This window comes from Harmonia axyridis, chromosome 6 (genome assembly GCF_914767665.1).
Source record: "Harmonia axyridis chromosome 6, icHarAxyr1.1, whole genome shotgun sequence".
NCBI lineage: Eukaryota > Metazoa > Arthropoda > Insecta > Coleoptera > Coccinellidae > Harmonia > Harmonia axyridis.
In genome coordinates this window covers 4,935,453-4,959,015 of record NC_059506.1, presented here as the reverse complement: position 1 = coordinate 4,959,015, position 23,563 = coordinate 4,935,453, and the positions used below count along the sequence as shown (strand labels likewise).

General features: G+C 36.6%; 1 protein-coding gene across 1 annotated transcript; it reads right to left on the bottom strand.

Annotated features, from left to right (window-relative positions):
• Positions 1-6,074: 6,074 nt before the first annotated feature.
• LOC123683223 (uncharacterized ABC transporter ATP-binding protein C825.01-like) lies at positions 6,075-11,421 on the bottom strand. The gene is made up of 2 exons (XM_045622127.1): positions 10,866-11,421; positions 6,075-6,304 (listed from the first exon to the last, which is right to left on the bottom strand). The coding sequence occupies exons 1-2, from the start codon at positions 11,226-11,228 to the stop codon at positions 6,155-6,157; spliced, it is 513 nt and encodes a 170-aa protein (XP_045478083.1). The 5' UTR covers positions 11,229-11,421; the 3' UTR covers positions 6,075-6,154.
• Between the last annotated feature and the right edge of the window lie 12,142 nt (positions 11,422-23,563).

Genomic DNA, 23,563 nt, shown 5'->3' with positions numbered 1-23,563 from the left:
ATTTCATCACTGGCGAAATAAGGAGACTTGTTGGAGTAGGAGTACAACAATCAGACCTAAATAACTTTTACACTCTAGGCAATAAAGAATCCTGTCCGGTTAAAATAGAATTCGTTTCTTTCCTGAAGAAGTCTTCGATACTAGCGAATGCAAAAAAACTCAAAGGAACGAACATATCGATCTCGAATGATATGACCATCAAACAGCGGAAGGACCACAAAATACTGAGAAAACATTCGTACCTGGCCAGAGAGGATAAAAATATAAACTGTTATATAAAAATAACAAACTTCACGTGAACGGTATAATTTATAGTGTTGAGGACTTGGAACAAAACAAAAACGTCAAGAAAGTTGAAGAAAAATTCATAAGTGCTCCAGTAACTCCCTCTGCACGAAATCATACCAAGGAATTGCCAAAAGTATTTGAGAAAACACTGGTGTCAAATACAAGGAATCAAAGACAACCATCTACCGCTTCCCCAGTTCCCCCGTCCACAGAAACAGTGAAGAAACCCCAAACGAAGAAAGACTCAGAAGACAAAACTAAGATTGAGACCCGCTCTAAGGTAACAAAAAATTCCATAAAAAACACTAATAATTCGTAAGTGAAACTATTTTTTTTTTTTTATTTCATCTTATGGATTAATACCTTTAAATGTTTTCATTTCTTTTTTTGCACAATTACACAAAATTCTGTTCTTTGAATGTAATGCAACATAGAACCCAGTGAAGTATTAATCGTAAATTTGAGGATTATGGATCAGTATATTCGTGATTTTGTTGTTGGAGGGGTTGAAACTTATACATTAGAAACCACAGAGGAGTGCTCTCAGATATTGGATGTGAATAAACCTAACTCCAACTTCAAAGTAGTACACAACAACATACGGAGCATAAACAAAAATCTAGACGAATTCAAGCTGTTTTTATCAAATCTGAGTTCCGGTATTGATCTGATAATTTTGACTGAAACCTGGCAGATACCAGACACCAGCTTGCATCAAATTGATGGATATAAGTTAATTTATAATGATGGTAAATACAACCAAAACGACGGCGTTGTGATATATATATATATATATATATATATATATATATATATATATATATATATATATATATATATATATATATATATATATATAAGACAATTATGACTATTCATACAAAATTATACAACTGTACGATAATATAAACATATTGTCAATGAACTCCGCCTGCATGATCGCCGGGTGGATTGAGTAGCTTGGTGATTATGTTGCCGGTCCTAAGCCCGGAAAAAGGAGGAAGGTTGTCGGATCAGGTTAGCTCCCTACCCGACGTAAAAAAAAGCTCACAGCTCACAGAACCGATACTCTGCCTCGGAACCGGACGGATTCATGGATGACGACCCAAGCACGGAATAGGATAACGATTTGGAAGAAGAAATGTATGATGCGCTTTGCCACCTGGAACATAAAATCACTCAACAAGAGAGATCAGGAAACTCTTAAGGAATTGAAAGATAACAAAATCGATATATGTGCCCTGCAAGAGACTAAGAAGAAGGGTAAAGGTCAAGTACAGTATAGAGACTATATAATGATTTACAGTGGAGTAGAAAAGCAAACAAGGGCGAAGGAAGGAGTGGCAATCGCAGTATCTGTGAGGTACTAAAGCAATATTAAAGAATGCAATTACGTGTCTTCGAGAATTCTGGTCTTAACGATGGAAGCGGAAGGCCAAATCTTGAATATATTATCGATTTATTCTCCTGAGGACAACAAGCCTAGAGAAGAGAGGGAGAATTTCTATGATCAGTTGCAAAATATAGTTCAGACACTTCCAACTGACCAACCGTTGGTAATACTTGGTGATTTCAACGCTCGCATCGGAAATGGGATAGTGCCTGGAATCAAGCAGAAATTCAATGAAACCATTTTGAATAATAATGGAGACCTAATGATCGACCTATGTACTTTCAATGAGTTACGAATCAACAACCTTTTTTGACCATAAAGACCAATATAAATTCACGTTCTGTAACTCCAGGAGCCAGAGATCTACAATTGATTATGTTGTTACTAACAGATGCATACACCCACTTCAGATACTGGACGTCAGAACTCTGAATTCGGTCAATGTAGGCAGCGATCACAGTTTGTTACTTGCAAAGATCAGAATGAAATTCATACCCAAAAAGAGTCCAGTACAAGTATATGAGGAAGCAAAAATAAACATCGAATCACTGTGGGACTCGTCAATTAGGCAATTATACGAAGATAGATTGAAAGAAAAAATTCTCGAAAACCCAATAGGAGAAGAGGATAGTATTAACGCTTCCTGGGAGAAACTAAAGAACAACATTAGATCAGCCGCCCATGAAGCCCTAGGCACCCGAATTCAAAAAAGGAATAAGAACACTAGAACAGACAGGACCCCATGGTTTCGCCCAGAAATTAAAGGAAAATGTAAAGAAAAGAAAAAAGCATATCTGACTTATAGAACATTGAAAACATCAGAATCCTACGAAAGATATAAACAAATCCGAAATGAGACCACAGCACTGGTGAGACGAATAAAAACCCATCACTGGGAAATTTTCTCAAGACGCTTGGAGGATGATTTTTACGGAGTACAAAAACAAATTTGGCGTTTCATTCGAACCCAGAGAAAAGAGATTAATGACCTGGTCGAAACGAATCACATAGAACAACAAACCTGGGTTGAATACCTGACTGAATTGTATAAGGCGGAAGAAATTGAGACTGCACTAAATGTACCCGAAATAGTAGTGGACAACAACATTCAAATTGAGACAGCCGATGTACTTACAGCTCTCAGAAAATTGAAGAACAGAAAGAGCCCAGGACCGGATGGAATTCCTAACGAATTACTTAAATATGGGGGACAACATCTCACTCAGCAGTTAGTATCACTCATTAAAAGTATGATCTACCATCATAGAATACCTGACGAATGGCGAACAAGTGACACCATCCTGATATTTAAAAAAGGAGACAAAAAAGTGCCCTCGAATTACAGAGGTATTAATCTTCTCAGCACCACACTGAAACTTACCACTAAAGTCATGGCCAACAAAATTATCAGCTTAACATCCTTAGCAGACGAACAGCAGGGATTCAGAACGGGTAGATCATGCACGGATGCGGTGTTTGTTTTAAGACAAATCAAGGAAAAATCAATAGAATACAACAGGCCAGCATATATGTGTTTTGTTGACTTAGAGAAAGCGTTCGATCGTGTGCAGTTAAAGGACGTCTTGCACCTACTTTACAACAGGCAGATACCGCATAACCTCATTCAGACCGTTCGGAACGTATACAAGGAAAATTGGATTCGGGCGAGAATAAACGGGACCTTGACTGAGCCAATTGCAGTGGGCCGTGGCATTCGACAGGGAGATTCCTTGAGCCCTCTCCTCTTTAACATCATTATGGACGCGGTGATAGGGAATGTACGGACACTAAAGGGATACGGAATGGGCGACCGTGAAATAAAAATTCTCTGCTATGCCGATGACGCCGTACTGGTGGCTGAGAGTGAAGACGACCTCCAACGGCTGTTACATCGTTTCAATTGCACTGCCAAATCATTCAATATGACAATATCAACCCAGAAAACCAAATGCATGACAACATCAAAAACACCATTAAGATGCAAACTGGAAGTCGACGGCAATGTCATCCAACAAGAAATGAAATTCAAATACCTGGGCATAGAATTATCAGGCTGTGGTGATGTTGAGGAGGAAGTGAGGGCACAAACTGTGAGGGCAACAAGAGTGGCGGGATGTTTGAGTGACACGGTGTGGCGAAATAAAAACATCAAAGTGGAAACAAAGGCCAGAATTTATAAAGCAGTAGTAAGACCAACTATGACATACACCGCTGAAACTCGACCATACACAGCGAGGACAAGACAACTACTGGAGACCACCGAAATGAGGGTACTTCGCAGAATAGCTGGAAAGACACTACTCGACCGGGAGAGAAGTGAAAATATAAGGAGAACATGCGGGGTGGAAAATATCAATGAGTGGGTATTGGGTCGAAAGAGAGAATGGAACGACCACATAAGTAGAATGGACGAGGAAAGGATGGTCAGAATTGCACGCGATAAATCACCACTAGGTCGCAGAAGTTTAGGACGCCCTCGAAAGCGATGGAGCGACAATTTGTCGGTGTAGGCAGAGATTCGACGGAAAGAAACAGGCGAATCGCTTAAAAAAAAAGAATGAAGAAGAAGAAGAAGAAGAATATTGTCAATGAAAGTACATCTAAGTAAAAATCGTTGTGCTATAATTTCTGCGTTGTATAGATCACCCGATACAAATCCGAGAGAATTCATTACAAATTTACAAAACTACCTCGAGACAAATGATACAAATTCAGAAGATTTGTACATTTTCATTGGAGATCTGAACATCAATATCTTGGAATACGATCCGATCACAATTGAATACAGAAGCCTTTTAAACGAATTCGGCTATATCTCAACTATCAATAATCCAACAAGACAAAGGGCATGCTTAGATCATATATTCATAAAGGCCAAGGATAATATTGCTGAGAGCATACTACCAATCGTATTGCAGACAAATATAACAGACCACTCAACAACTATCTTACAAGTTATATTTAACACGAAAAAACCAACTGAAGGGGACAACATACACTATGTCGAAACAGTGAACATAAGAACAGTAAATAACAAATTAGCGAACACCCCTTGGACCACAGTATACAACCAAGAAAATCTATCTATAGAAACATTATCCAAATCAATCAAAGAATCCACAGAAAACCGTCAAATAAAGAGAAAACATGTGGAAATCGCACCGTGGATGACTAATGCTTTACTTAAATCGGTAAATACGAAGAACACACTGCATAAAAATGTGAGAAGGAACCCTAACGACTTGCAAATGAAGCTTCAATATAGTGACTATAAAAACAAGTTGACCTACTTGATTAGAATAACCAAGCGAAAATATTACAGTGGACAGATAGAAGATAACAACAACGACTCAAGGAAATTATGGGATGTAGTGAGGAAAATCAGCAGAAATAATAAATCACAACGAAACATTGACGCTGTTAAAGATAATACTGGCCAACTCCTAACCGACAAAACAGATATTACTAATGAATCTAACAGAGTGTTTGCATCCATTGGAAAAACACTCGCAGACAGGATAAGCAAAACACCAACCTATACACCAGCAAATAAAAACATGTGTAATTCTTTGGTTCTTCTCCCAATACATAATAAGGAGCTGTACACTATAATTCAAGATCTGAAAATCAGAAAGGCTGCTGGTATAGACAACATCAAATCAGAAACCCTCAAATCAATTGCAAATTATATTGTGGAACCCTTAAAAAACCTTATCAACAGATGTTTCGAATCAGGAATATGGCCATCGGACTTTAAAGAGTCGCTCATTATCCCACTATTCAAAAAAGGAGACCCAACCACAACCACAAATTACCGCCCCATTTCGCTGATAACACACATTTCTAAAATTTTTGAAAAAGCTTTAAAGAATCGTTTAGATTCTTTTCTGAGGAAGTATAATGTAATTTCTTGTAATCAATTCGGTTTTAGAGAAAAGAAATCTATCGAGGATGCGATATTAACATTGACATCGAGAATAACCACAGCTCTAAATGATGGTAAACCATGTCTTTGCATTTTTATAGATATTTCCAAAGCATTTGACACGGTTCACCATAATCTGCTTTTGAAATCACTTGAAAACATAGGTGTGAGAGGACAAAGTCATAAGCTATTTGAAAATTACTTATCAAGTAGATGTCAGCGGGTAAAACTCAACGAAGTCGTCGGCGAAACGAGAAGAATTGAATTCGGAATACCACAAGGTACAGTCTTAGGGCCGATTCTTTTCAATATTTATGTGAATGAATTATATTCTCTTGAAAGTGATGGATTCATTATTGGTTTTGCTGATGATACGGCGATACTATACACTGCTGATACCTGGGAAGCACTGAAAGAAAAATCACAAAACGATTTCAGAACAATAAAATCCTTTTTAAATAGCAAATTACTCACAGTGAACATGGAAAAAACGAACTACGTGCCTTTTAGCTGTAGCAGGGCTGGATTGCGGATCTTCGATAAGTTAACTATAAATATGGATTTTTTTTTTCTCTTTTTCGTTTTTTTTGAGTTTGTTCTACATCACCATCCATTGAATTTTCCAAACTTTCACGGGATTTTTTTCTCTTCTTATTTACAACTTCAATCTCCATGGTCTTGTCTGAATCTTGGCTCCTATGATGTATGGAAGCCTTTATACTTTACAGACGTATATGATTAGCGCTCTTCAACGTATCAAATTTTCTCCGATTGAAAATTCGAAATAAATTGCAATTTTTATACAGAGGTGACCACAAGAGCATTGGAAGTGAAACCGTGAAGTTTTTCTTGCTAGAAAATACATTTTGTCGAAAATTGATTGAAGTGAGTACGATAAATTAACTGTACTGATATCGAAATTGTTTTTTGTCTCTGTTGAGATTAAACATCACATTGATTATCATATTAACTAACCCACATCTGCCGACACTATCAACTGGACGGATAAAGCGTTCCATACACGATAAGTTCTTCTCTACAATAGAATGTCCATCAGCGAGGAAATAACCAAATTAATAAAATGTGAATTCGCTAAACAGACGAGTATTCTGAGAGAGGAATTATCGAAGGTAAAAGAAGAGATTTTTTTATTGAGATCCAATACGAAGGCACACATAGAATCGTGTGAGAAGAGATTATCCAGAGTAGAGAGCGAGTTGATATTGATTAAACGGAAAACTTTGAAGAACAACATAATAATCTCAGGATTGAAGGTGGAGGATTCAAATTTAGTACATTCTACGCTCGAGCAGCTGAATGCCCTCCTTGGGATCAACATAGATGTTAAAGATATCAATGATATTTATAGATAAGGAAAGGGCAAACCTCTGATAAAAATAGAGTTTGTATCCTTTCTAACAAAAAATCTAGTCATCGGTAGCAGACATAAATTGAGGGGCACACAAATCTTCATCAACCAGGACCTTTGTGAACAGGATAGAGAAGATAACAAGCTCTTAAGACAGCATTTGTCATTAGCGAAAGAAAAAGATTATAAGGCATATATACGAGCGGGAAGCTTGTTTATCAATGGCAAGAAGTACTCAGTTGATCAACTAAGAGGAAAATCTAGAGTAGATACGCAGTCCTCCTCTGCTCAAAACGAAGACGAAGAATCTAGATCCCAATCTGCCGTAGATACAAATTGGTCATCAAGTGCGCCCAATAGTCCAGCTCCAGTAACCCGATACAAACAAATGCTAAAAGAACACGAACATTTACAAGTAGAAGAGGATTTGAGAGTGAACAAAGAAATAGCATCCATCAATCAAGTGCTTAGCAAAGCAAAAGATTGGGAAGAATTGGGAAGGACGAGATCACAATCTTCGGGAAGCGTAAAGAAAGGAAAGAACACCAAACTTACCGATATCAAGCAAAAGAAAGGAGGCTGAAGCTTCTGGCAAATTCCGAGAGGCAGTGCAGACAACCTCCAATTGAATTTGTAATTGTTTTTGTTTCTATTTCTACTTTGAATATTGTATGTTTGTATATATATATAAAAAACTGTAATTTTGTTGATGTTATGGATCCATTTTTGAGGGACTTTGAAGGGGAATTATATAGGGCTGAATATGTGTCTTGTGTAGGGAATCTGAAAGTTCACAATGTGGGATCAAAATTTAAAATTATTCATGATAATATTAGAAGCATCGAAAAGAATTTTGATGAATTTCAATTATTGTTGAGAGAGTACAATGAGGGATTTGATGTTATTGTTTTGACGGAAACATTTATTATATCGGATTTGAGATTCTATGATATTTGTGGATACTCATGTGTGTACAGTGGTGGGACTTTTAACAAAAATGATGGTGTCGTTATCTATATTCGGAATAATTTGGAGTACAATGTACGGATAGTACCTATAGGGCAAAGTAAAGCTCTAGAAATTGCCATAACTCTAGAAAACAAAAATGTTAAAATAACTGGCATATATCGCTCACCGAAGAGTTGCGTAAAAATTTTCAATAGACACTTGAGTGACTACGTTGCCAATGAGAACTCGAGTGATTATCATGTCATAGTAGGAGACATAAACATAAACCTTCTATCAAACCATGAAGATATCGACGAATACAGGAACATACTAAGTTCATTTGGATATGAATCTTACATCAATGATATAACAAGACCTTCTGGACGTAGTTGCGTCGACCACTTCTTTCTTAAATGCCGAAAGCCCCATCCAAATCAGGCCAAATCGTTTATCGTCGGCACAGATGTTACTGACCACTACACAATACTTCTTTGTCTCGATAAAGTGGACACACCTCAGGAAAAGCGTATACAACAGTATAAATATTATATCAATTACAAAAAACTGAAGGATGACTTGGGAATGATTGATTGGCAGGGATTGATGGAGGAAAAAGAAGTAGATTCCATTGCAGAGTTATTCATTGAGTTATTGAACCAGCACACACAGAGGAACACAACAAGGATCAGAATCAGTTATAGAAAATCAGGAAAAAGTGAGTGGATTACCCCTGGATTGCTCAAATCGGTCAATAGAAAGAACAGCTTATACAAGGAAATGATGAAAAATCAAGGTAACGTTGAATTGAGACAGCAGTACACAAAATACCGGAATACCTTACAGAAACTTATTAGAAACGCTAAGAGACAATATATGAGTAAAAACATCAAGAGGAATACTTCAAAAACTAAGACTCTTTGGTCATACGTGGATGACCTCTGTGGTAAGTCTAAGCCTGAGACAAAGATAAATTCTATCTATAATATTGAAGGACAGGAAAAAGTGAAGAAGGAGAAAGAATGAAAGAAGAAGAAATGAATGAAAGAGAGGTGTACTGTGATGAGACATGTTTTCTGTTTCCAACATGTTCAAATGAAGTAAAGGAAATGATCCAGAATCTGAAGAATGGTGGAGCGCCAGGCGATGACGGCATTAAAGTAGAACTCCTCAAGAACATCAAGGAAGAAATAGCGGAACCCATTATGATATTGGTGAATAAATGCTTTGAATCTGGAAGATTTCCCAGACAATTCAAAGTAGGAATCATCAGACCAATACATAAATCGGGAGAAGAAAACATTATATCCAACTATAGACCTATTTGCCTCATATCTAACGTGGCCAAAATATTGGAGAAAATACTGAAGAGTCGTATCGTGAAATTCCTAGAGAAAAAGAAGATTTTATCTGAAAATCAGTATGGCTTTAGGGAAGGAAAGTCTACAGAGGACGCAATTAGAAGACTAGTCGAGAGAGTATACAGTTGGTTGGACAGTGGGAAAAAGGGTTTGTGTGTTTTCATAGACCTAGAAAAGGCTTTCGACACAATTTCACATGGAAAGCTTCTAGACAAACTCTATCGATATGGATTCCGGGGAAGAGCATGGGATTTGTTGAAAAATTATTTGACAGACAGGCCTCAATTTGTACAGATCGACAACCATAAAAGCAAAAAAAGATTTTTAGAATATGGAATACCCCAAGGGACAGTGCTAGGACCGATTCTGTTCACAATATACGTGAACAGCTTACTGTTGATGAAAAAGAAGGGTGAGGTCATTAGCTTCGCAGACGACACTGCTATACTATACGAGGATGAGACATGGCCGAATTTAAAATCTAAAGCCGAGGAGGATATTTCAAAGATAAAACAATGGCTCGAATCCAATAAACTGAATATCAACTTAAAAAAAACTAAATACTTACCGTTCGCCTCCTACGAATCTGGATTACCACAAATGGGCCCACTGAATATCAACAGAGAAACGTCAATACCTGAAGGTGATGCCATAAAATATTTAGGAATTACAATAGATAGGCATTTGAAATGGGAGAAGCATATAGACACATTAGTCAAAAAACTCAGATGCCTTTTGCCAAGATTTAGACATCTTAAAAAGTACCTAAATGTAGAAGAGCTGATGGAGATATATAGTTCCCTCTGTCAAACTCTGATAAGATATGGTATAATAGGTTGGGGTGGTGCATATGAATGTCATATGAAAAGAGTAGAGATAATTCAGAAATGGTTACTTCGTGTCATCTATAGTAAACCTCTTTTATTTCTATCAGACGAATTATACGCTATGTCAGGTGTAATGAATCCTCACCAGCTATATATTACTCAAATTTTGAGTGCTGTTTTTTCTGGGAAAATTGATCTGCAGCCAATAGAGTGTTCGTATGAAACCAGGAATAAGAATTGCATATTTACACCCAGAGCTGAAAAACGTATCGGTCAGAGATGCTTCTCATACCTAGCACCGAGAATCTACAGGGAAATCCCCAGGGAATTAAGAAATGAGAAGAACATTGGGAAGAGGAAAAGACTCATCAAAGAATGGATTAGACATAGAGGAAGTAGATGTTTCTAATTATTGACTAATTTATGGCGGACACTTACAAACTGATGTGGGAATTTACAGTTCCTACTCTCGAGGATATCGATTTGGGTGTGGGTATAGTGTAAATGGTTTGGGTAAAAATTTGGGATAATATGAATACGTTTAAGTTAAATTAGATATGTTTGTTTTGTTCTCTTTGGACGTTCAGCGGATAATTTTTTGTTCTATTAAATTGTATTTTCACAATGGTAATGGCTTAAGAAATAATGTATACATGAATGTATTCAATTGTATATCGCGTACAGGCTCTTAGCCTCTGCGATTATTGTTTATGATTCAATAAACTATATTATTATTATTATTATTATATATTATTATATGAGATTTATTCGTCTTTTTAACTGATTCATTCTCAGCACATTTCTCTTCAGGCTCATTCTCGAATTTGATACTACCATTTAAAAGAGAATTCTCCATCAATTCAGATTCATTTGCAAATGAATTTTCATGATTTGAGCTTTTGCGGGATTTTTTGCTCTTTTTATTTACAAGTTCGTTCTCCATGGTTCCTTCTGAATCTTGGCTTCTACTAGATTTTTTCTTCTTTTTAACTGGTTCATCCTCAGCACATTTTTCCTCAGGCTCACTATTTAATTTGATACTACCATTTAAAACAGAATTCTCCATCAATTCAGATTCATTGGCTAACGAATTATCATGACAAGCCCTATCATATTTCATCGCTTAATGAAATTAAATATCTGGGAGTCATCATTGATTCACACTTAAGGTGGGACTCTCACATTGAATATATCATTAAAAAACTGCAAACTATCTTATACAGATTCAAACACCTTAAATACATTTTACCAACCCACCATCTAAAAATACTATACTACGCACTAGTGGAAAGCCATCTCCGCTATGGAATACTGGAATGGGGAGCTGCAGCGGAAACCTACATACACCTCCTGGAAATATGTCAGAAGCGTTTTCCCAAGCTTATTTTTTCTAAGGATCGACTATACAACTCTGATCAAATATACCTGGAAACTAAAATTATGGACACCAGACAATTATACTTTTTTCACGCACTCATAAAATACCAAACCACAAAACAAACTCCACTGGTAGCTAATCATTCATACTATACACGAAATCGAAATCAACACCTAGTTCCATATATGATGAAAACAAAAACACAACGTTCCTTCAATTACTTGGCACCAAAATTTTATAATAGTTTACCTGAACAAATGAAAATATCAATATATCCACCGCAATTCAAAAATTCATTGAAGAGATTCATTCTTGAGAGTCCAAGACAACTAATTCATCGCCATTTCGATGCTTACGTGAGCTGAACAAATCCTACTCATAATGTGCTTCTTGCATAAGTAGGGAGAAACCTATTATGGTTCTTGATATTGTGTATTTATTTTATTTCTGTTGTTTGTTATTTTTGCGTGTATTTTTGTCATTTATATTTTTAGGTACTATTTATAAATATGTTTTTATGTAATGATCTTTATTGACTTTTTATATTTATGCGAAACAAGTGAAAGAACACTTATCGCTCGTCAACCTTGTTCATTCATTTTGTTTTATTGTGAAACATTATTTTTTTGTATTTGTTGAATAAAGGTTATTGTTATTGAATGCATCAGAAGTCTGAAATGGACAAAAAAAGAAGGTATTTACTAATCTATGATTTCAGTTGAATGCTTTTATATAGGAGGGCATTTCTTGAATGAAATAAATATATTTTGTCTCAATGATTTTTTAGAATTCACCAGTCTTTCAAAGATACGCACTAATAATTGCGTTTCAATTTTTTTAATTATGTTTGTCTGAGGGTCACGAAATCCTACAAATTCACACGAATGTTGCACAATTTTTGTGTTTCGTTTCGTAAAATTTCATGGAGAGCAAATTGTCAAAGCCTTTCACAGTTTGATTCGATTTTTTTTATTGAGGTAAAACTTTTTTTAATTATCGTTATCATTATCATCAGGTCTTCTTTATTTTTCCCAAAGCTGATGAATTTCTAGTGAAACAGTATTCGATGACTACATCTTCAAAATAGAGAAAATACTTCAGCAAATAAGGATGAAACATTTCAGAAATTTCAGCTGATGATTCCTTGGCTGATATCTCTTTGAACTTCGTATAATTTTTACTACTTTTCGAAGGATTGTAACATTAAAAGATAAGCAATCTCTCTAGAATTTACCATTGTTTTCCAATCGAGGAATCATCTCCCGAACAGATGACAAATCTGTAGCACATACAATGTATATTGCTTTCATTTCAAATTACGTGAATCTGTTAAACATATGTTGTTTTTAGCTAATTTCTTAGTACGATGTGTTAATTCAGAGTTGTTTGTATCGTGGTTCGAACTGTCCGCAAATATTTGAGGTCTTTTCTTTGTGTATAAGAAAATGTCGCCGATTATTCAGAAGTCTGAAATGGACAAAAAAAAAACTATTGGATCCGGCAACATCCAATTTGAAAAACCCATAAAATACGTTGCGAGCAGCATATCACAACAAAAAAATACATATAAACATAGGTATTCCCCGACGTTATGGAGAAATAAATAAATAAGGCAGAAAAACAAGAAAATTATGCAGATTGCTATCAGTTACTTCTTGATAGAATAATTAATGAACAAAAAAGTAGATAAGATGTTAAACGGCAGGGCATTGTTTACTGGAGGTATAAATGAAATGAGAGGGGTAATATAGGTATATATTCTTTGATTGGAATCAATTATTTATATCAAAAAGTTTTTATCAAAAATCTAGGTTGAAACGTATATCAAATCATTATTAACTGGAGATCGAATTACCCACACAAGATAACAATAACATTTTCATTCTTTCTTTTTTTGTATAGAGGTAAAACTCTTTTTTTTTAATTGTCATTGTCATATCTGATCTGAGTCAATATACTATGTGCAAGCGGTGAAACAGTTCTGAACGCACCAGCGCTTCATTGTGAGGCATTCACACCCTTCTTTAATTGACTCCTGAAGAGTGAACCTGACAGGAATATTGTCAATTTTGAGAACAAAATATTCTAAGAAGTTTTATTATTAGACTGGCGTGTTTTCTGATGGCGAAGCATTTCAAAAGATCTAGTTCTATTAGATTACATTGGAGATTTTGAAATTTATTCCAGCCCAATCAGTTATATCTGGTTGGATTTATTCTTCGAAATGCAACGTATACCAGAATTGCAATTATTGGATTCTTGCTGAGTACCTGAATATGGAACTGAACCAGAATACTCGTTCATTAGAATCCTCGATTCGAATGAAATACAGATATCTAATCTCTCCAAAGACCAAAATCTGAGATCAATTATGTATGAGGTAGATAAACTTTATTTAACAATTTATGGAAGTGATCAGGGTTTAGGCTATTTCTCATATAAGAACATGCTTTTGAATTTTTCATTGTACTAACAAATGGAAGGCTCAATTATTATGCAATGAAAGAAATTATAAAATACATTTCAGCAAAAGCATTAGACAAAATTGAGAAAATGTTTATCGGCCAAACCTACCGAAGAGTTTGTGACGGAGAAGTGGATACTAAGAAAAAACTGAGAATAAAAATAAGGCAAAAAGAAGGAAGATAAGAACAAGAAGAATTGAAATTCTACACTAAATTAGTATGATGGGAAAAATATAATTAGAATATAACTAAATTTAAATTTTTGGAACACATTATATTATAGAAAATGACTGAGTACATTGAATTAAACTAGGGGTATGTTAATTTCTCAATTTGATGGATTTTGTTATTATTTCGATTGTCATATTGTATATGAACTGAAATGTTAATTTTTTACTCATTGATTATATTCTACATGTTGCAACAAAAATATTTGTTTCGATATTTGTTTTGAATGATTATTATTCTTAAGAATGTGGTAGTTTTCTCCTGCTTAGTTAAACTGAATAATTTCTTCAATTTATTGCACTTTGGCTAATGAAAAAGCAGTCCAGAAATCTGTCTGAATAAATTCAATTTTTGAATTGGGACTCTGATGAAGAATCTATGTTCAAATTTCATTCGGTTTGAAGATACAAACTCCGAAATAATTCCGAGACTGGAAGATTCAATGCCAAATTCATTATTCGACAAAACAGTTGCAAAGTACGCTAAATTCAGTAATCAGAACAGCGTCAGCAGTTGGCACCCCATGGTATATAACCAACCAACAAATCAGAAAAAAAAATTAAAATTGAAACTATTGAGGAAATAGTCAACAAACATGATCGTTTCATTTATCGAACTTGTCCATTTCATGCGTCTTCTTGGTAGACCTGCTTGGGTGAGTGCTGGTTGGGGATCCTGCGAAGCACCTTTCGCGGTCGGAGAAACTCGTGTTATTGTTCTCCTAGAATGTTGAGATTGTGGAGGCGTAGCATTTCGTTCGACAGACGCCAGTCTCGGCTGTCTCCTTAGCACTCCCCTCCGATGAGCAGATACATTGACGAGGTGGAGGGGCTTGAAGTGTTAGTGTGCTGGTCTCCTGTAAAGGAATCAAGGGTAGTACGCAACACGGACCAAAATCTGCTCAAACCGTATTTTAATGAAATGTTGAATAAAAATAAAAAAACCTTATTGTACAGGTGTGGACTCACCAGTACCGGTAGGGAGTAAGGGTGCCAAAGCAGGCCCTGCCCGACCGTCATCCGTCGACTGCAGCACAACACCGGTAGCTCAGGATGGTGTATGTGTCAAGGCTACTGAGCAAAAAACAATGAACAGAACCGCAAAGGCCACCTCGACTATAGGGGCGTCTCAGACACTTCCGAAGGCGAAAGGAAGCAGTACCAGCACCGCTAGGACTGTGACCGCACGCCGCCAGTCAACGGTGATCCCAACTTTGGGAAAGGACACCGGACGTACGGTCAGCCCTAAAAAAGCTGAAGCCGAAATCCTGAACCGAGAGGATGTCGACCTCTGGGAAGCCTCGCTTACGAGGTTGAAGGACAATTTGGCAACGTACTTGTGCGACCCCGACAATAAGATCGGGAAAAAACAGAGCGGCTTCATCATAAAGGTGTTCAATGAGCTTGATAGGAAAATATCCGACCTCAGCTTGAAGAACGCCTGATTGAAGGGTCGTCTCGAAAAGAGGAGTAAGTTGAAAGAAGGGCTCCTCTCCCCTGCAAAACAAGGCAATGGTGAGGCACCTCCACCGAAGTCCTCTTAGGCGGCGGTTGCGGCGATGAAGCCAGAGCCCAAAAGTCTCGTCGCAATGAACCCTTCAATTGCACCAGCAAGAACTAGGGAGCTGGTACTCTTCGTCAAGGGGAGCAAATACGATCACCAGGCGAAGGTGATCCTAGACAGAGTAGCAGAGGTCATCCACAAGGATGCTTCCTCTGCGAAAGTCGGCCGGACAGTTCGTCTCAGAATGGGGGCTTTATTTCTGAGCTCTCCGACTGAGAAGGACAGGGAAAAAATCAAAAGGGCACTGGAGAAGAGTGGTTTCGACTGCTCGGAACCAAAAAAGGTACTCCCTAGAGTACTAATTCACGACGTCGGGAATGACACTAACGACGAGGACCTCGTGAATACAATCCTGTCTAAAAATCTCCCGGCAACGGGAGACAATCAGTGGAAGCACAAGGGTAATGCATAAATACCCTTGTGTAAAAAACAGGCGTAAGGTCGTCCTTAGTTGCCCTGTGCAGCTTGCCAACGCCCTTCTGGGCCAAGGACTAGCTTATGGTGACATGACCTGTTACAGGGTTCATGAGCACCATAGTGTCCGTAGATGCTACAGATGTCAGCAATACGGGCACACAGCTAGCTTGTGCAAGGCCACAGACTCGGTCTGCAGTCATTGCGCCGAAAGGGGCCATGACTACAGAGATTGCAAAGCCAAGGACAAACAGGCAGTTTGTATAAACTGCCGGCATAAAAACCAGAAGGATGCATCGCATCCGCATCCTTCTAGAAAATTTGTCTGTCCTATTTTTAGGCAGCAGCTGGAACAATACAGACTTGCTGCTGCATGGGATACCTAATGCCAATGAGAATAGTACAAGTCAATGCGCAGAGATCGGCCGATATTAGTAGAATGGCAGAGAAAGAAAGGATAGACTTATTTGTGGTGCAGGAACCCTACCATGCCTTTGGTGGGGTCAGAGGCCTAGGACTCTCCATGAGACACCGGCGTGAACTTGGCAGCCACTTTTCAGCAGCCGAATTCATTCCAGCAGCCAAACGACCAGTGGCGTCGATAGAATTTAAAACTAACGAATAGATCTGATGTGGGGTGCAACGCAAGAATTTGCTAATTGAGTTTACTTGAACGACTTCAGTCAAGTTTTTATGACATTTCCATGCACAAAATAATATTATAGATGAACTTGAATTATGCTGATCAATGAAACGACGGGGTATATACAAGTATTTTCACGAATGAAACCTTGAAAAAAGCCAAGTTCATATTTAGAATACTTACTCTTCAATAGAAACAGAATAACATATCCGAAGCACATTGATTTGCAGGCCGTCTAAGGGGTAGTTTACACTTGTGAATTTTTCGAAATTTTCAAAATTACCTTGTCAAAAATGTTTAGCCAAGTTCATATTTTGTATTATTACTCCTAAATAGCTAAAGAATAACATATCCGAAGGATTTCGATTTGCAGGCCGTCTAAGGGGTAGTTACACTTGTGAATTTTTACGAAATTTTCGAGAATGAACCTGTCAAAAATGTTTAGCCAAGTTCATATTTAGTATTATTACTCCTAAATAGCTACAGAATAACATATCCGAAGCACAATGATTTGCAGGCCGTCTAAGGGGTAGTTTACACTTGCGAATCATTCGAAATTTTTGAGAATGACCCTGTCAAAAATGTTTAGCCAAGTTCATATTTGGTTTTATTACTCTTAAATAGCTACAGAAAAACATATCCGAAGCACATTGATTTGTAGGCCGTCTAAGGGGTAGTTTACACTTGTGAATTTTTCGAAATTTTCAAAAATGACCTTGTCAAAAATGTTTAGCCAAGTTCATATTTAGTATTATTACTCCAGATGTGTTCAAGAATAGGTTCGACATCTGGAGGTCAAGGGTTCTTGAATAGAGTTAATTGATTTTTCATAAATTGCATATTTCAGTATTTTTTGTTTTTCTCAAATTGCATTGATGTTATTTTCCTCATTAGGGTTTCATTGAAATTTTTGTTTATTAATAGTTTTATAGTTATATACTCAACTCTGTATCTGATGTAATAATAGAACAATAATTGTTCCAATATGGACATACGGGATCGAAATCTGGGGATGCGCAAGAAAGTCAAGCATAGCTTTGATTCAAAAAACGCAGTCCCAAGCATTGCGAATGATAGCGGAAGCCCCATGGTATGTAACAAACCAGACCCTACATGAAGAACTCAACTTAACTTATGTTGAAGAAGTCATCAAATTCAGAAGCCAAATACACCACACAAGAATGGAAAACCCCTCAAACAGCCTACTACAACCACTACTTATGACGAACACCTCACCAAGAAGATCAAAGAGACATTGACCAGCTGATCTATTTGAATAATGAGTTTGTCTCACTGGAGAGAAGCTTTTACCGCTATCTTTCAGAACATTTTTGAGTTGTTAACATGTTAACGAATAGAATAGTAATTCTGATTGTTAACTATTCGATTATAGAAAAAAAGGCATATGGGGTGACACCCTACGCCTTCTTGAGATGCTGATGGATGCGGTGAACGCCAGTTTTTCGGCTATTGGTTATCAATATATGCCCAAAATCTGAATTCGATCCTATATACGGAGTTTATATATTACATTTAGATATAACTTTTCAGGTCATATGGGGTGACCCCCCCTCTTGAGATGCAGATAGATGCCGCGAACGGCATTCTTTTCTTATATTGGTTATCAATATATCCCCAAAATCTGAAATTCATCCTATACACAGAGTTTTTGATATAACAATTCAGGTCATATGGGGTGACCTTCCCCTTTCTTGAGATGCAGGTAGATGCCGCAAGCGACATTGCTATCTTATATTGGTTATCAATATATCCTCAAAATCTGAATTTCATCCTATATACAGTTTTTTTATATAACTTTTCAGGTCATACGGGGTGACCCCCTCCTCTTGAGATGCAGGTAGATGCCGAATGCGACATTATTTTCTTATATTGGTTATCAATATATCCTCAAAATCTGAATTCCATCCTATGTACAGAGTTTTTGATATAACATTTCAGGTCATATAGGGTGATCCCCCTTTCTTTAGATGCTGGTAGATGCCGGAAGCAACATTATTTTCTCATCTTGGTTATCAATACATCCTCAAAATATGAATTTTAACCTATATACAGAGTTTTTGATATAACATTTCAGGTCATATTGGGTGACCCCCTCCCTCTTGAGATGCAGGTAGATGCCTAAAGCAACATTATTTCATTATCTTGGTTATCAATACACCCTCAAAATCTGAATTCTATCCTATGTACAGAGTTTTTGATATAACATTTCAGGTCATATAGGGTGATCCCCCTTTCTTTAGATGCTGGTAGATGCCGGAAGCAACATTATTTTCTCATCTTGGTTATCAATACATCCTCAAAATATGAATTTTAACCTATATACAGAGTTTTTGATATAACATTTCAGGTCATATTGGGTGACCCCCTCCCTCTTGAGATGCAGGTAGATGCCTAAAGCAACATTATTTCATTATCTTGGTTATCAATACATCCTCAAAATCTGAATTCTAACCTATATATAGAGTTTTTGATGTAACATTTCAAGTCATATGAGGTGACCCCTCCTCTTGAGATGCAGGTAGATGCCGCAAGCGACATTGCTATCTTATATTGGTTATCAATATATCCTCAAAATCTGAATTTCATCCTATATACAGTTTTTTTATATAACTTTTCAGGTCATACGGGGTGACCCCCTCCTCTTGAGGTGCAGGTAGATGCCGAATGCGACATTATTTTTTTATCTTGGTTATCAATATATCCTCAAAATCTGAATTCCATCCTATGTACAGAGTTTTTGATATAACATTTCAGGTCATATAGGGTGATCCCCCTTTCTTTAGATGCTGGTAGATGCCGGAAGCAACATTATTTTCTCATCTTGGTTATCAATACATCCTCAAAATCTGAATTCTAACCTATATATAGAGTTTTTGATATAACATTTCAAGTCATATGAGGTGACCCCTCCTCTTGAGATGCAGGTAGATGCCGCAAGCGACATTGCTATCTTATATTGGTTATCAATATATCCTCAAAATCTGAATTTCATCCTATATACAGTTTTTTTATATAACTTTTCAGGTCATACGGGGTGACCCCCTCCTCTTGAGGTGCAGGTAGATGCCGAATGCGACATTATTTTTTTATCTTGGTTATCAATATATCCTCAAAATCTGAATTTCATCCTATATACAGAGTTTTTGATATAACATTTCAGGTCATATAGGGTGATCCCCCTTTCTTTAGATGCTGGTAGATGCCGGAAGCAACATTATTTTCTCATCTTGGTTATCAATACATCCTCAAAATATGAATTTTAACCTATATACAGAGTTTTTGATATAACATTTCAGGTCATATTGGGTGACCCCCTCCCTCTTGAGATGCAGGTAGATGCCTAAAGCAACATTATTTCATTATCTTGGTTATCAATACACCCTCAAAATCTGAATTCCAACCTATATATAGAGTTTTTGATATAACATTTCAAGTCATATGAGGTGACCCCTCCTCTTGAGATGCAGGTAGATGCCGAAAGCGACATTATTTTCTTATATTGGTTATCGATACATCCTCAAAATCTGAATTCCATCCTATGTACAGAGTTTTTGATATAACATTTCAGGTCATATGGGGTGACCCCCCCTTTCTCAAGATGCAGGTATATGCCGAAAGCGACATTATTTTCTTATCTTGCTTATCGATACATCCTCAAAATCTGAATTCTAACCTATATACAGAGTTTTTGATACAACATTTCAGGTCATATGAGGTAACCCCAATCTTGAGATGCAGGTAGATGCCGAATGCGACATTATTTTCTTATATTGGTTATCGATATATCCTCAAAATCTTAAATTCATCCTATACACAGAGTTTTTGATATAACAAAGATGCCTAAAGCAACATTATTTCATTATCTTGGTTATCAATACACCCTCAAAATCTGAATTTCATCCTATATACAGAGTTTTTGATATAACATTTCAGGTCATATGGGGTGACCGTCCTTTTCTTAAGATGCAGGTAGATGCCGAGAGCAGCATTATTTTCTTATCTTGGTTATCAAAACATCCTCAAAATCTGAATTCCATTCTACATACAGAGTTTTTGATATAACATTTCAGGTCATATGGGGTGTCCCTCTCCCTCTTGAGATGCAGGTAGATGCCTAAAGCAACATTATTTCATTATCTTGGTTATCAATACACCCTCAAAATCTGAATTCCAACCTATATATAGAGTTTTTGATATAACATTTCAAGTCATATGAGGTGACCCCTCCTCTTGAGATGCAGGTAGATGCCGAAAGCGACATTATTTTCTTATATTGGTTATCAATATATCCTCAAAATCTGAATTTCATCCTATATACAGAGTTTTTGATATAACATTTCAGGTCATATGGGGTGACCCCCCCTTTCTCAAGATGCAGGTATATGCCGAAAGCGACATTATTTTCTTCAATTGGTTAGCAATACATCCTCAAAATCTGAAATTCATTCTATATACAGAGTTTTTGATATAACATTTCAGGTCATATGAGGTGACCCCTCCTCTTGAGATGCAGGTAGATGCCGAATGCGACATTATTTTCTTTTATTGGTTATCAATACATCCTCAAAATCTGAATTTCATTCTATATACAGAGTTTTTGATATAACATTTCAGGTCATATGGGGTGACCCCCCCCTTTCTTAAGATGCAGGTATATGCCGAAAGCGACATTATTTTCTTTTATTGGTTATCAATACATCCTCAAAATCTGAATTTCATTCTATATACAGAGTTTTTGATATAACATTTCAGGTCATATGAGGTGACCCCTCCTCTTGAGATGCAGGTAGATGCCGAAAGCGACATTATTTTCTTATATTGTTTATCGATATATCCTCAAAATCTGAATTTCTTCCTATATACAGAGTTTTTGATATAACATTTCAGGTCATATGGGGTGACCTCCCCTTTCTCAAGATGCAGGAAGATGCCGAAAGCGACATTATTTTTTTATATTGGTTATCAATATATCCTCAAAATCTGAATTTCATCCTATATACAGAGTTTTTGATATAACATTTCAGGTCATATGGGGTGACCCCCCCCCTTCTATAAAGATGCAGGTATATGCCGAAAGCGACATTATTTTCTTTTATTGGTTATCAATACATCCTCAAAATCTGTATTTTATTCTATATACAGAGTTTTTGATATAACATTTCAGGTCATATGAGGTGACCCCTCCTCTTGAGATGCAGGTGGATGCCAAAAGCGACATTATTTTCTTATATTGGTTATCGATATATCCTCAAAATCTGAATTTCTTCCTAAATACAGAGTTTTTGATATAACATTTCAGGTCATATGGGGTGACTTCCCCTTTCTCAAGATGCAGGTAGATGCCGAAAGCGACATTATTTTCTTTTATTGGTTATCAATACATCCTCAAAATCTGAATTTCATTCTATATACAGAGTTTTTGATATAACATTTCAGGTCATATGGGGTGACCCCCCCCTTTCTTAAGATGCAGGTATATGCCAAAAGCGACATTATTTTCTTTTATTGGTTATCAAAACATCCTCAAAATCTGAATTTCATTCTATATACAGAGTTTTTGATATAACATTTCAGGTCATATGAGGTGAACCCTCCTCTTGAGATGCAGGTAGATGCCGAAAGCGACATTATTTTCTTATATTGGTTATCGATATATCCTCTAAATCTGAATTTCTTCCTATATACAGAGTTTTTGATATAACTTTTCAGGTCATATGGGGTGACCCCCCCTTTCTCAAGATGCAGGTAGATGCCGAAAGCGACATTATTTTTTTATATTGGTTATCAATATATCCTCAAAATCTGAATTTCATTCTATATACAGAGTTTTTGATATAACATTTCAGGTCATATGAGGTGACCCCTCCTCTTGAGATGCAGGTAGATGCCAAAAGCGACATTATTTTCTTATATTGGTTATCGATATATCCTCAAAATCTGAATTTCTTCCTATATACAGAGTTCTTGATATAACATTTCAGGTCATATGGGGTGACCCCCCCCTTTCTCAAGATGCAGGTATATGCCGAAAGCGACATTATTTTCTTCAATTGGTTAGCAATACATCCTCAAAATCTGAATTTCATTCTATATAAAGAGTTTTTGATATAACATTTCAGGTCATTTGAGGTGACCCCTCCTCTTGAGATGCAGGTGGATGCCGAAAGCGACATTATTTTCTTATATTGGTTATCGATATATCCTCAAAATCTGAATTTCTTCCTAAATACAGAGTTTTTGATAGAACATTTCAGGTCATATGGGGTGACTCCCCCTTTCTCAAGATGCAGGTAGATGCCGAAAGCGACATTATTTTCTTTTATTGGTTATCAATACATCCTCAAAATCTGAATTTCATTCTATATACAGAGTTTTTGATATAACATTTCAGGTCATATGGGGTGACCCCCCCCTTTCTCAAGATGCAGGTAGATGCCGAAAGCGACATTATTTTCTTTTATTGGTTATCAATACATCCTCAAAATCTGAATTCCATTCTATATACAGAGTTTTTGATATAACATTTCAGGTCATATGAGGTGACCCCCCCCCCTTTCTTAAGATGCAGGTATATGCCGAAGGCGACATTATTTTCTTCAATTGGTTAGCAATACATCCTCAAAATCTGAATTTCATTCTATATACAGAGTTTCTGATATAACATTTCAGGTCATATGAGGTGACCCCTCCTCTTGAGATGCAGGTAGATGCCGAAAGCGACATTATTTTCTTATATTGGTTAT